The sequence below is a fragment of the Amblyomma americanum genome, chromosome 2, assembly GCF_052857255.1.
Source record: "Amblyomma americanum isolate KBUSLIRL-KWMA chromosome 2, ASM5285725v1, whole genome shotgun sequence".
In the NCBI taxonomy this organism is placed as follows: domain Eukaryota; kingdom Metazoa; phylum Arthropoda; class Arachnida; order Ixodida; family Ixodidae; genus Amblyomma; species Amblyomma americanum.
The window spans coordinates 99939498-99953045 of record NC_135498.1 but is presented as its reverse complement, the minus strand read 5'-3'; the positions used below and the strand labels follow the sequence as shown (position 1 = coordinate 99953045).

General features: G+C 51.4%; 1 protein-coding gene across 1 annotated transcript in view; it reads left to right on the top strand.

The window, feature by feature from the left end:
- DZIP1 (DAZ interacting zinc finger protein 1) overlaps positions 1 to 13548 on the top strand; it is a 78202-nt gene that overhangs the window by 28218 nt on the left and 36436 nt on the right. The window contains exon 7 of the mRNA XM_077651657.1: positions 12211 to 12504. Within this exon, the coding sequence (XP_077507783.1) occupies positions 12211 to 12504 (294 nt within the window). The remainder of the gene's footprint in view (positions 1 to 12210; positions 12505 to 13548) is intronic.

Here is a 13548-nt window from a genome sequence, read left to right as displayed (position 1 = left end):
AGAGAGATAAAATAACACCCATGCCACTTGCATCAAATAATTACATGGCAGCAATATGAGTAATTACTTCCTTATTAGAAATCTACTCCCCCTTAGGGGATTCCCCTAAACCGTTTGACACACTCTGTGATTAGTCGCTCTCTTTCCTGCCTGCTGTTGCTTGAGTCACATTTACGTCACGGCCGTATGCAATGGAAAAGGAAGGGGTCATTGCAGATACAGGCCCAGGTCTTCTATGCCTGTCCTCTTTCCTCGGGGAATTGACGGACATGTGAGGAGGCACGACTTCTTTGCCACGTATCTCACATCGTATGTCGGCTAAACTGCTATAGACAGGTACAGCCTGCCCGCAGATGCCATGCAGCACTTTGGTGCTTAAAGGGACACTGAGGAGAACCCTATGAAATTTTTTTTGTTAGCGACATCTGATAGTTCGGCATTTCATTGCTTTGTTGCCGCTTGTCCGGGAGCGAAAGATGCATTTATTTCAATGAAATTTGGATTCGAAGTTGAAAAAGTTTTTCCCGCCTCTCCGATTCAAACTCGAGAACTCTTATGACGTCACGGGGAACTCTTATTACGTCATAGGACGGAGTGACGTGAAACGTGACGTAAACGCAGACTCCGGGATTTCTGGCGGCTAGCGGTGCGGTCTAGCAGCAGCCGAAATGAAAGCTACCGCCGCCGCACGTTGAAGGCATCAATCGGGGGTCGCTACCATCGCTTCGTTTACGTTTGCACCGGCGTCTTGCCAGCGTTACGATGGATCCCGTTCCCGAACCCGACGACGAAGTTCTCGCAAAAACTGCAGCCTGCATTTCAGCGACCTCAGCCCCACGGAACGTGCGATGCTTTTGAGGGAGCACGGTTAGGTTAGGCGCTGGCGGGTCGTTTCCCCCTTCCGCTGTGAGCAGCCGTTGCAAATTAAATATCATAACCCCAGAGCGGAGAGTCGCGAGGGGCTGGCCGGGGCTTTGGGGCAAACGGATTGTGATTCCTTGAACGGCGCGGTTGCACAGTGCAGCAGGAGGCGTCCAGGTCTCCCACGGTTAAAAGGGCCAGGTTATTTATTTGTTTTTTTTTTGCCACAAAAAGCGAATGGGTGCTCTAGGGCGCTCGCGTTTAAAGTTGGCGGCTTGAAACTAAAGCCGACGCACGATACTTCAACGGGTTCCGCGCATTTCCGGAGGTACGGGGTCCACTGGATCGGGCTCTCTCGCCCACATGCATGTACCTTCAGATGTGTACTGTGAATGGATTAAATTAGCCGAGAGCTCAAAAAGAACAGCTCCGCCCAACTGCCGAAGCTATTGAATGACGTCACAACGCGCACCTCGCCGCGGAGCCGAATCGGTCTGGCCGGGCCGGCGGCGGCTGGCGCACTCGGCGCGAAATAGAGACATGCTCCAAGTCTCCGCCAGTGCGGTCAGAGTGCGCCGAAGCCGCCGAACGCGTCGGCGGTCAAGCGCAGTGGCACTGATGCTTGCAGCGACTTTCGCATGGTAGGCAAAACAGGTTCCGCTTGCCCGTGCCTACCGCAGCTACCGCAACTACCGGCGGCTGCTTCAAGCCTCTGCACTGCAGAATCAGCATGTATTGACCAGCTGCGTCACTACTGGATCCGTGTAGTAGCATAAAAAATTTAATTAGCCTTGATAGGTTTCTCGCACATAAATGCCGCATTAGAAACTGGCTAACAGGCAATGGGCCACGGTAGTAAAGCGCGAAGTCTGGGAGTCGATAGGCACTGCCGCTCAATGCACTTAGTAGCATGCCAGTTACTGCGTTCATTCACCTGAACATCAGGATAGCAGGCTGATAATTGCTCAAGAAAAAAAAGACATATGTAGCTGCATACGTACTTATCACCTTAAGCCGGAGTGCACAGGGCGCCGGCAGGTTCGCTCGCCCCTTAAGGAATGTTCTTTTGTTAATGGCACATCATGTTTTAATGGCGCGTTTTATGGCATTTAATATTTACTTGAAACTGTCTCTTGATATGACGATGTAATTATTTGATTCGAGTAGAAAGAAGTCTGGTAAGTTGTTTATCGGTTTTATCGGTTTATGGGGAATTTAACGTCCCAAAGCGACTCAGGCTATGAGGGACGCCGTAGCGAAGGGCTCCGGAAATTTCGAGCACCTGGGGTTCTTTTATCCGCACTGACATCGCACAGCACACGGGCCTCTAGAATTTCGCCTCCATCGAAATTCTACCGCCGCGGCCGGGTCTGGTAAGTTGTGTCAATCTTGCGCGGTCGCATTGGTGTGCTTAGAATAGCGTACCTTAAGTGTGCCAAACGCCATATGCTTTTTAATTGCATCATGCATGTGTCATGTTTCATGAGATAGTACATGATCGCGAAGCTTCTTTGGAAAGAAGAAGCCGCAGGCGTGCTACTAACAGACACGTGGAGAGATTGAGAGGGGACGCGGAATGAAAAGTGCTTTCGTTATTTATACATACGGTATGTAACTAAACTTGGTGCAAATATGAAATTCCTACGCTAGTTTCAGTAATTCCTATTATTTATAGCTGTACCTGGTGCAGTTCTGGGTAATTATAATTAACACCCTCGTAAAGTCACCCCAAGGTCTTAAATAATTGAGTAGATAGTGCGCAGTTTTTTTTATGCCAGCATGTATACAAAGCCCGGTTCTGTATGATGACGCGATTAGTTCTATTTCTAGATGATCAGTACTTATGCATGCATAGTGTTGCAAAAGGGTTGCAAGCCCCAAGGGTAGCGTTGGCCTGGCGGCCTGGGGCAAAGCTGGAAACATCCGAAGGTCCCGGCAAAGGATGAGTCGACTGGCAACAGAACAACTTGTTTATTCTGGCATCTCAAAAGAGCAGCCGGTCAGGGCGACCACGTTACTCGAAGGAAGGAATCGAAGTCTCTCTCGGCGTCCGGGGCAGCGGCGTTTTATACCCACGGAGTCGAGGGCAAGAAAGAACGGCTTGGGAAGAGGCGTCCGATACGGCGACGCTTGAACATGTCCAGACGTGACGTGCGATTCCGCCGGGCCGGCGCCGGTCAGACCTCCTCGCCTCCCAGTTGGGGAGCTCCTCTCCCCGGCTGCCGCGCTTTGACAAGCGTGGGCACCAACATGCACACACACACACACGCACGCACGACGACACGTGGCACTGAAACCTGCCTGGACGCGCTTGGCGGGAGGCGTTGCGGCCGCGATGAACGAAGCCGCGGCGTCCGTTGCATCCGCGCCGGCTATACCGCGCGTCGTAGGCGAGACGTAGCAGACCGCCCCACCGGGAGAAGGAGATCCCGATGGTCAGGGGACTGCATCCGCTGTCCAGAGGGATGTCGCTCGATGATGCTCGTAATCGAAACCGATCGTCCCTCGACGTTGCTTGAGCGCAGCGCACAGAGAAGGCCTCGTTCTCGGGTTCAGGATCACATAGGACACTGCAAAGTCACTTCGGGAGAGTTGCCATTTTTGTGCTCGTTCCCAGCAAGCGTTAGAACTACGCCGAAACGCAACCGCTCAGTCAGCAAGCACGAGACAACCCTCACTAAGCTCTGCCAGGCTCTTTCCCCTTTTATACTACTGCCTAGTTCCTTACAGTAGTCAAGCAGCACTCAGAACGCGTCCACAAATTGGAAAATTGCACTAGAAAGCACATAATCACTTTGAAACACTAAACAAAAGCAATATGTTAAAAATCCTGCCTCAGGAAGAAAACATCAGTAACCAACAACTTTGAGGCGGATTCCTACGTTAGGGGCTTCGACTTAAGCCATCGGCGTTACCGTTGAGACTCCCCTTTTTGTAACGCACCTCAAAGGAATATTGTTGCAAAGCGAGGCTCCAGCGCAGGAGGCGGCCATTTTTGGTAGATATGGTCTGCAGCCATTGGAGAGGGCAGTGATCCGTCTCAATGATAAACCTCGAGCCGGCTAGGTAGCATGACAATTTCTGAACGGCCCACACGAGACACGCACACTCTTTCTCGGTGGCGCTGGACGCCTGCTCACGACAGGTCAGCTTACGACTAGCATACAGGACGGGGTGTTCCACTTCTCCATTGTCCCTTTGGCACAGTACAACGCCCATGCCTCGCTCACTAGCATCGCACTGAACAACGAACCATTTTGTGTAGTCTGGCGATCGTAGCACAGGCTGGCTTGTTAGGGCGCTCTTTAAGGCGCTAAAAGCTCTTTCCTTTGTCTCGCTCCAGACGACTGTTTGGGGCTCTGTTTTTCTTAGAGCATCCGTCAGGGGAGCAGCGATATCGGAGTACCTGGGGATGTACCTCTGATAGTAGCCGGCGACACCTAAGAACGACCGAATATCGGTCTTCGTGCGCGGTTGCGGGAAGTCTCGCACAGCGGCCACCTTTATTTCAGAGGGGCGGCGACGACCCTGTCCAATCACGTGACCGAGGTAGACAACCTCGGCCTGTGCTAATTGGCACTTGGGAGCCTTGACTGTCAAGCCCGCTTCGCGCAGGCGGGTTAGCACTGCCCGCAAGTGTGCCATATGCTCAGACCAGGAGGCGGAGAATATCGCTACGTCGTCTAAATACGGTAAAGCGAATTCTTCCTGTCCCCGCAACACTTTGTCCATGAGGCTTGAAAAGCAGTATGGCGCGTTCTTCAAACCAAAACTCAAAACTTTAGGACGGAATGTTCCCATTGGTGAAATGAACGCCGCATACCTACTAGCCTCTTCTGTAAGTGGAACCTGCCAATAACCCCTGACAAGATCTAGGGTGGAAATAAACTGAGCGCTACTAACTTTCTCAAGGCGCTCCTCGATGTTAGGGATCGGATAAATTTGAGACTTAGTAATGGAATTAAGCCTGCGGTAGTCGACGCAAGGACAAGGTTCCTTGCCCGGTACCTCAACTAAAATCAAAGGGGAGGTATAATCACTCTCACCCGCCTCAATAACACCGAGCTGTAGCATTTTCTTTACCTCAGCCTCCATAATATCGCGCTGGCGGGGTGACACCCGGTACGCCTTGGATCGTACTGGCTCTGGGGAGGTAAGTTCTATATCATGAGTAAGGACAGAAGTCCTACCAGGCCTCTCAGAGAACTGACCTTGAAACTCTTGTAAGAGTTGGTGTAGTTCGGTTTTCTGCTCAGGCGACAGCGGTGCTTTACTGAGTAAGTCACTAATGACCTGATCAGTGTCTTCCCTGTTCGTCACTGAGCCTAGTCCCGGAAGCTCGACCGGAAGCTCTTCGGGAACGTTTACCAGCATACACACCACTGCTTCCCGTTGTCTATAGGGTTTGAGCAGATTACAGTGGTAAACTTGCTGTGCTTTCCGCTTTCCTGGCAGACTCACCACGTAGTTAACATCCGACAGTTTTTGAACAATCCGTGCTGGGCCCTCCCACTGCACGTCGAGTTTGTTTTTTAGCGATGTGCGCAATACCATTACCTCATCGCCCACCTCAAAACGACGGGCCCTGGCTGTCCGATCATAATAAACCTTGGCCCTCTGCTGGGCCTTTGCCATTGCTTCACCTGACAACTCCTGTGCCCTTCTTAAGCGTTCGAGGAGACTAAGCACGTACTCGACCACGACTGGGTCGTCGCCCCTGCCTTCCCACGAGTCTCGAAGCATGCGAAGCGGAGACCGCAGCGAGCGACCGTACACCAGCTCAGCTGGCGAAAACCCCGTAGCCGCATGCGGCGCGGTCCTTAATGCAAACATCACCCCAGGCAGACACAGCTCCCAATCACTTTGTTGCTCAAAACACAATGCTCTCAACACGCGCTTCATGACGGAGTGGAGCTTCTCAACGGAATTCGACTGTGGGTGGTACACTGAGCTGTGTAACAGCTTTACCCCACACCTTTCGAGAAAGGCTGTCGTGAAAGCGCTGGTAAACACTGTGCCCTGATCTGACTGGATTTCCGCAGGAAAACCAACTCGCGCAAATATGGACAGTAGTGCATTGACTATCTCAACTGAGCTGAGTTCTTTAAGCGGCACTGCTTCAGGGAACTTTGTCGCTGGGCAGATCACAGTCAAAATGTGTCTGTACCCCGTGGCTGTTACCGGCAGAGGTCCCACTGTATCAATAACGAGCCGTCTAAAAGGCTCCGTAATGATAGGTACCAACTTCAACGGCGCCTTCGATTTGTCCCCTGGTTTGCCAACCCGCTGACAGGTGTCACATGTCCTCACAAAGTGTTCTACGTCACGAAAACACCCTGGCCAATAGTACTCTTGCAAGAGACGGTCCTTAGTCTTTTTAACTCCTAGGTGTCCGGACCACGAACCGCCATGCGACAAGCGCAACAGATCCTGACGGTAGCACTGAGGCACGATCAGCTGATCGAACTCGACTCCCCTGCGGTCTAGATACTTCCGGTACAAGACCCCACCTCTTTCCACAAATCGAACATTTTTCTTGGCGATACCTTCCTTGACATTGCAGCGCATGTTTTCTAGGCTGCCATCCTTTTTTTGCTCGGCTATCAAAGCCGACCGGCTGACTTTTAGCAACCTATTAAGTCCATCGGACGTAGGCGCGATGAGCAAATCTGCAGACAGCTCTTCTAACTTTCCCGTGTCGGGCGTTTCCTCTCCAGTACCTGGTGCCTTAATCGCTACAGGCTCAATTTTATTCAGTTCGGACGTGCTCTGAATATCAGCTTGCTGCGCCTCCGACCCTTTTTCATTGTTCGACAATGTCGGCCCCGCAACTACCGCCTTTGCAGCGAGCTCCCGAACTCTCGGTCTGGTTAAGGCCTGAACGCTTGCCTCACCAAACAAAAGCCCCTTCTCGCGCAGGAGGTGATCGGACCTGTTCGAAAATAGGTACGGGTACTGGGGGGGGGGGGGGCAGCCTAGATGACACTACGGCCTCCGTCTCAAGTGCTCCGAAAGGTCCTTCAATAAGCACTTTTGCTACGGGCAGACACACGCTGTGAGCTTCCACGGCTTGCTTGATCCATGCGCACTCGCCCGTGAACATATCGGGTTCTACGTAAGAGGGGTGAACTACATCCATTGTAGCTGCGGAATCACGAAGCACTCGGCACTCTTTCCCGTTCACGAGGAAGTCTCGCATGTAAGGCTCGAGAAGCTTCATGTTCTCGTCAGTGCTGCATAATGACAAAAACACGACTTTTGTTTTTGTTTCTGGACACTGCGCCGAAAAGTGACCCGGCTTCTGGCACGTATAACACACGCGCGCTTGCCTCGCCTCGAACCGCTTTCTGCGTTCGGCTTCGGCTGCCGCCGTCTCCTTACGTTCGGTCGGACTGCTTTCACTCGCATCCGCACTACGCGTGTCCCCCCTTGCTCTCATGGGTGTGAACTTCGGCCTCTCAGACTTGGAGCCAAATTCACCCTTTTGACCGTCCTTAGCTCCGCGAGCCCGACGCGTCACAAACTCCTCGGCTAGCTCGGCGGCTTTAGCCACTGTACTAACGTCTGGCCTATCCAAGACCCAGTACCGCACGTTCTCAGGTAACCGACTATAAAACTGTTCCAGCCCGAAACACTGCAGAATTTTCTCGTGGTCACCAAACGCTTTCTCTTCTTTGAGCCACTCCTGCATGTTTGACATAAGCCTGTAGGCAAACTCTGTATATGACTCATTTCTGCCTTTTTCATTTTCCCGAAACTTCCGACGGAACGCCTCCGCTGACAGCCTGTACTTTTTTAGCAGACTCGATTTCACTTGGTCGAAATCCTCTGCCTCCTCTCTCTTCAAGCGAGCGACTACGTCGGCCGCCTCGCCGGGTAACGAAGTGAGCAAGCGCTGTGGCCACGTTTCCCGAGAGAACCCCTGCTTCTCGCACGTTCGCTCAAAGTTAACCAGGAACAAACCAATGTCCTCTCCAAGCTTAAACGGCCGCATCAGGTCAGTCATTTTGAACGATACCCGTTCTCCTGCACCGTGTGCCGGACTTCCATTACGAGCGCGTTCCATCTCTACCTCGAGACGCTTCATTTCCAAAGCGTGTTGACGGTCGCGCTCTTCTTTCTCTTTTTGCTCTTTACGTTCGCGCTCCTCTTTTTGCTCTTTACGTTCGCGCTCGTCTTTCTCTTTTTCTTTTTGTTCTTTACGTTCGCGCTCGTCTTTCTCTTTTTGTTCTTTACGTTCGCGCTCGTCTTTCTCTTTTTGTTCTTTACGTTCGCGCTCGTCTTTCTCTTTTTGCTCCCTCTCCTCAATGGTCTCAAGGCATTCCGACAGCTCGTCATCCTCAGCCTCCAACTCAAGAATAGCCCTTAGCAGTTCTGGTTTTCTGAGTTTGTCTGAGACATCCAGACCCAACTCTCTTGCAAGCTCCAGCAATTTCGGTTTGCGCAACGACTTCAAATCCATGGCTGCTCCGAATGCTGCTTTCTCTACTGCCTACTATTGTCTTGCCGCAAACTAACCCGGCAGCAACGACAACCACAATTACCAGCTCTGTTTCTGACACTAACAAAAGCCTGGCAAAACTCAGAAGAAGAAAGTCCCGCACTCACCAAACCTCGCAGCCAAGAATTCAGCGCAGTCGTTCCGCTGCAGGCAACCAGTCATCACACAGGGCTCGTTGCACTGCTCCCGGATGGTCGTTGTGCTGCTCAGCATACAGTTGACCGCATATCTTCGCTGCTGGCCTCCGTTGTCGCGATCCCACCGCTGGCAACCAGTTGTTGCAAAAGGGTTGCAAGCCCCAAGGGTAGCGTTGGCCTGGCGGCCTGGGGCAAAGCTGGAAACATCCGAAGGTCCCGGCAAAGGATGAGTCGACTGGCAACAGAACAACTTGTTTATTCTGGCATCTCAAAAGAGCAGCCGGTCAGGGCGACCACGTTACTCGAAGGAAGGAATCGAAGTCTCTTTCGGCGTCCGGGGCAGCGGCGTTTTATACCCACGGAGTCGAGGGCAAGAAGGAACGGCTTGGGAAGAGGCGTCCGATACGGCGACGCTTGAACATGTCCAGACGTGACGTGCGCGTCCGCCGGGCCGGCGCCGGTCAGACCTCCTCGCCTCCCAGTTGGGGAGCTCCTCTCCCCGGCTGCCGCGCTTTGACAAGCGTGGGCACCAACATGCACACACACACACACGCACGCACGACGACACGTGGCACTGAAACCTGCCTGGACGCGCTTGGCGGGAGGCGTTGCGGCCGCGATGAACGAAGCCGCGGCGTCCGTTGCATCCGCGCCGGCTATACCGCGCGTCGTAGGCGAGACGTAACAATAGTTACATGAAAACGTTTCTTACAAAAAATAACTAACACAGTACTACTGCACGTGTAGGAAAAAAAATCGAGATTTATTACGCTCCTCAACGTCTCAGGAATAGTTTGCGACAAATGGAATCATTTGATTTTCATGCGAATTACGAAGGTGAGTGATCCAGTCGCAGAAAATGTGAGAGGTCAGAAAACGAACCTTAAAGTCTATTCCCTCGTTTATGGCCTTTTCGCTTTCGCGTTGGTCAAAGAAACGCGGCACTGAAATCAAAGAAATTACCTCACAATTTTTGACTACACATCTAAAAAGCGTAATTTATAAATTTGTACTCAATATTTTGCTATAATTTTTCGTCGTGAAACAAGACTCCAGGGCTGGGAAAGAAAATAATTCTAGAAATAAAAAATTTTCACAAAATCGACCAGCTTAACAACAGGACAAGTCGGCCTGGCTGGTGCGTGGTCATGCGGCTAAAAACAGCGCTAAGCGAGACTGAGGAGATAAGAGACACGACGCTGTCCCCACTTTTCGCACAGCGCGACAAGTATGCCAACAGACGATGAGCGCACGTCTGCTCCGACGAAGCAACGCCAGCACTTCCCCTCACTACTGTCCCGAAGTAAACTCATTGCGCTAGTGCAGAGCGTCAAAACTTATTTTATTCAATGCCTACCGTATAAATCAACGACAGGAACGCTTTCTACATGTTTACTACTAACCATATATACAATACACAGAGGCACACTATTTCTGTGAATACGCCGAACGTGGCCAGCGCGAGCTCGTGTACTTCGACAAATTACTAAGTTGGAAGCATCAACCATTGCTATGATTCGCAGAAACTGGGAAACGCACCTACAGCCTTTTAAAACCCGCGCTCAACACCTATCCGCAACGCCAGTCGCCGACCTTTTGTCTACCACGAGCCCGCTAGCGACTGCAGCGCCACCTCGTTTGTTTACAAACATGCAGGAGGTCTATAGAGGGTCTCGCTTTGGCCGACGTGACGTCGCCGTGCAGCGCGCGCGCGCGCGCGAGCGTTACGCCGGAGTATAGGCGCGCCTTAACAGAGATTGCGCTTAACCGCTAACCAACGCATTCGGTGGCGGCATCTATGGGAGCCACTGAAACCCCCTGCCCACTCACTGAATAAAGAAAAAATCCTGTGCCGATGCTCGGAATCGAACCAGGGCCTTTTGCGTTTGAGGCGGATACGCTACCACTCCGCCTCGACGACTCAAGATGTCATCACCCATAAAGGCGCATCTAGTGAATGCACTCTTCCGGTGCAGAAGTCTCCGCGCTTTCGCTACGTATATCCTGGCCTAACAGAGCTAGGCCATCAGCCATTTTTCTTAACTGCCTTGAACCATGTCTCCCGTCTCTAATAAACGATTTCCGGTAAATAGTTTGAAGTTGACTGGCACAGCCGCGAATGTTTCGCAGGGCGAGCGTGCGAAGACGCAAGCGCTCTTTATACTGCGAACTGCCTTGTACGATCACCGACCATCGTGCCATCATAGTTTTTCATCGACCGTGGCATCATCTGACAAGCCTTAACAGGCTCCTTCAAAGGTTAACTAGCACTTGAAGCTGCACTTGGAGTTCCTCTGCTGTTCAGCGCCTGTAAATTGAGGCGCGTCAAAAACAAAACCACGGGGCACGCAAAGCTCATAGACCCATAGCAAATCGAAACTCTCCTGGCCGCCTGTGGTGCCGCCAAGCATCGGTTTTCTTTGCTTCCAACATTCAGGTTGTCTTTTGTCTGTCTTCCTCGTGTGATAAAAGTGCACTATCGGTTTTAAAACAAAACTTACTTCAATATTGAACCGCGCAACCTTCCTTTGTCAGCCTCGGAGATTCGCGGCCCCGATGTAGGAAGGAAAATTCCTCCAAAGTGGCGCCTCTTGTCCTATGGCGTCATCACGCTTTTACTTGCGAGATTGGCCTGTGGCGGCGATACCTGTATTTTGGTTCTTGCTTTTTTCTACCTTACAAGAGCGTTTTTTTTAGTAAGAGGGGCGTTCTTGTGATCAGGAGCAGGTATTCTATCGATACAAGCCAACTTCAATTTCTCCTCAGTGTTCCTTTAACCCTCGAAGTCTATCACCGATGAATGGTACACAAGAAAACCTCTTGTTTAGTGACCCCTGACGGCCTTTTCGGTAGAAGCGTGTAAATTAACAAGCAACTGTACAGACAGAGGCAAGCAATAAGTATAAAAAATAGGGAGTAAATTTGTACAGAGGAGTAAACACATGTCTAGAACGAGTGAACTCTGTGCTCCGAAGCTCCCAAAGCCTTTGCGACCAGGAAGGCAAAGAATAACGATGAAATCCTGTGAGTTTAACTGCACATGCTTACATGCAGACCATTTTTAACCAAATGCTGTCGCCAGATATCGCGTATGCAGCCCGGAACGCGCATTCAAGTGTTCTAGGTAAGCGTTTTGCCCTCTGTACCGCATGAGCCACACGACAAACCATTACTGAAGCATACATGACGGAGACCAATTACCGAAAACAAGGAGCACAGGGGATTTTTTTTTAAATTGTGGTGTTGATTACTTGGAAATTGCGTTTTGATTTTCTGGCGTAAAGATAATTGATACGAAACCAGAACAAAAAACAACCGCATGCCTCCGGTGGGATCCGAATGCACGACTTTGAAATTTCGCATCCGGTGCTCTACCAACTGAGCTACGGCGACGGCTGTTTTTTCTCGACGTCCCCTACGCTCCTTGGTTTCGGTGCCTGTTGCTTTCCGTCATGTCTGTCATAATGAGCACCTCTTTTCCCTTCCCCTGTCTTCTCATTATTGAAGCATGTTCATTTGTCATAGCGGCGGAATTGACGCTACTGCGCCCTGTTGCACCTGATGCTGTCTGCAAATGCGCCGATCATCGGTATCCACCATTCTCTCCCGGATCGCAATGGGTGTGTGAACACCTGCTGTCCTTCGTCGATGGTCGCAGATTCAAGGCGCTATACACTGGTGGAAACTAACCGACAACTGCACTGCTCGCAGCTGCTGTTCCGCGACGAGCTGCTGTGTCGGCTGGACGAGCTGCAGCGCAAGTGCGACGGCCTGGCTGCGAGCGGAGGGAGGCATCCCAGCGGCGCGACGGCGGCCGGTGAGGCCAGCCCGTGGGAGCTGTCGGCCGAGCCACCGGGCTCCTTCTCCGAGGGCCAGGCGCTGGCCAGCCTGTCGCAGCAGCTGCTGCAGCAGAAGGAGGAAGTTGGCCGCCTGCTGGCCCAGCAGGAGCGCCTTTTCCTGCAGCGCATGGACGCTCTGGCCAGGGACGTCGTCGCTCTCACGAAGGCGAGCACACGTCCTTGGTTATCACGTCTGGGCGCAGACGTCGTCGATCAAGAGAACGGTTGCAGTGCCAATAGCGAGAAGGAGATTACCACGCGCTATTAACCCCTTTAAATGCTCTCTGAAGAAACTTGTGCAGCCAGACGCTGAGAAGAAATGGTATTACCCCTGTCACACGGGAAACGCAAGGACCTTTGAGAATGAGGTCCTTATATCCAAAGGCTTAAGGAGTGTAGATACACGGCACAATGTTGCGCCTTTGCCGCTAAGGGCTTTGAAGGCGGAGACGCCTGTTCGAGAACTTTGGAGTCTAAAGGCGCGGCCTTCGAGAACCTGTGATTGCAGTGCCGTCCAACGTAAAAAGTAAAAGCAATGAAAAAATAGATGCAGCCGATGGTGGTTGAAAACATCTGAAAAATACGAAAGGTGTTTCTGGCTTTGCTTTTTGTACGGGTGTTTATATTTTATCCCTCATTTCAAGAAACTAAATGTATTGCCGCAACACCGAGTGCACCTGTTGGCCAAAGCAATATACAAAGCCTGCTGCTACTGATGGGAGTGGCTGTGCAGTTCTTTTAAGGAAGCAGTTGGAATAAAAAATTGTCTGAGCTCAGCGAATGAACAGGGTTCCCCAAATTAATTGTAAAACACTCAATTCAGCCTCTTCACGCGCTGCATCTGGTGCTAAGTCTCAATGACTGTTTCACCTTTGGGCTGCACCGCGTAGCAGCGTGGCTGCTCCTTTGAGCTTCGCTCCTTGGTGAAAAGAGATGCCTTTGCTGGAAAGGCCTTCGAGTAATGCCGGGTGACAGAGGCATAAGACACTGCTTTCGAATAAATGACTCTCAGTTCTTCTGACGAGGTTATGCTACTGCGCAGAGCCACAGCGGTGTTTGTTTTTCTAGTGCGATATCATTAAAAGCATAATCGGGAAACAAATGCGTCATCAGTCACATAATTCCCAGGACTGAATGTGACGTCATCAGACAAAGAGTTCTGTCCCCGAATCGTTTATAACATCACCAGACCAGAGGTAACACCTTTACA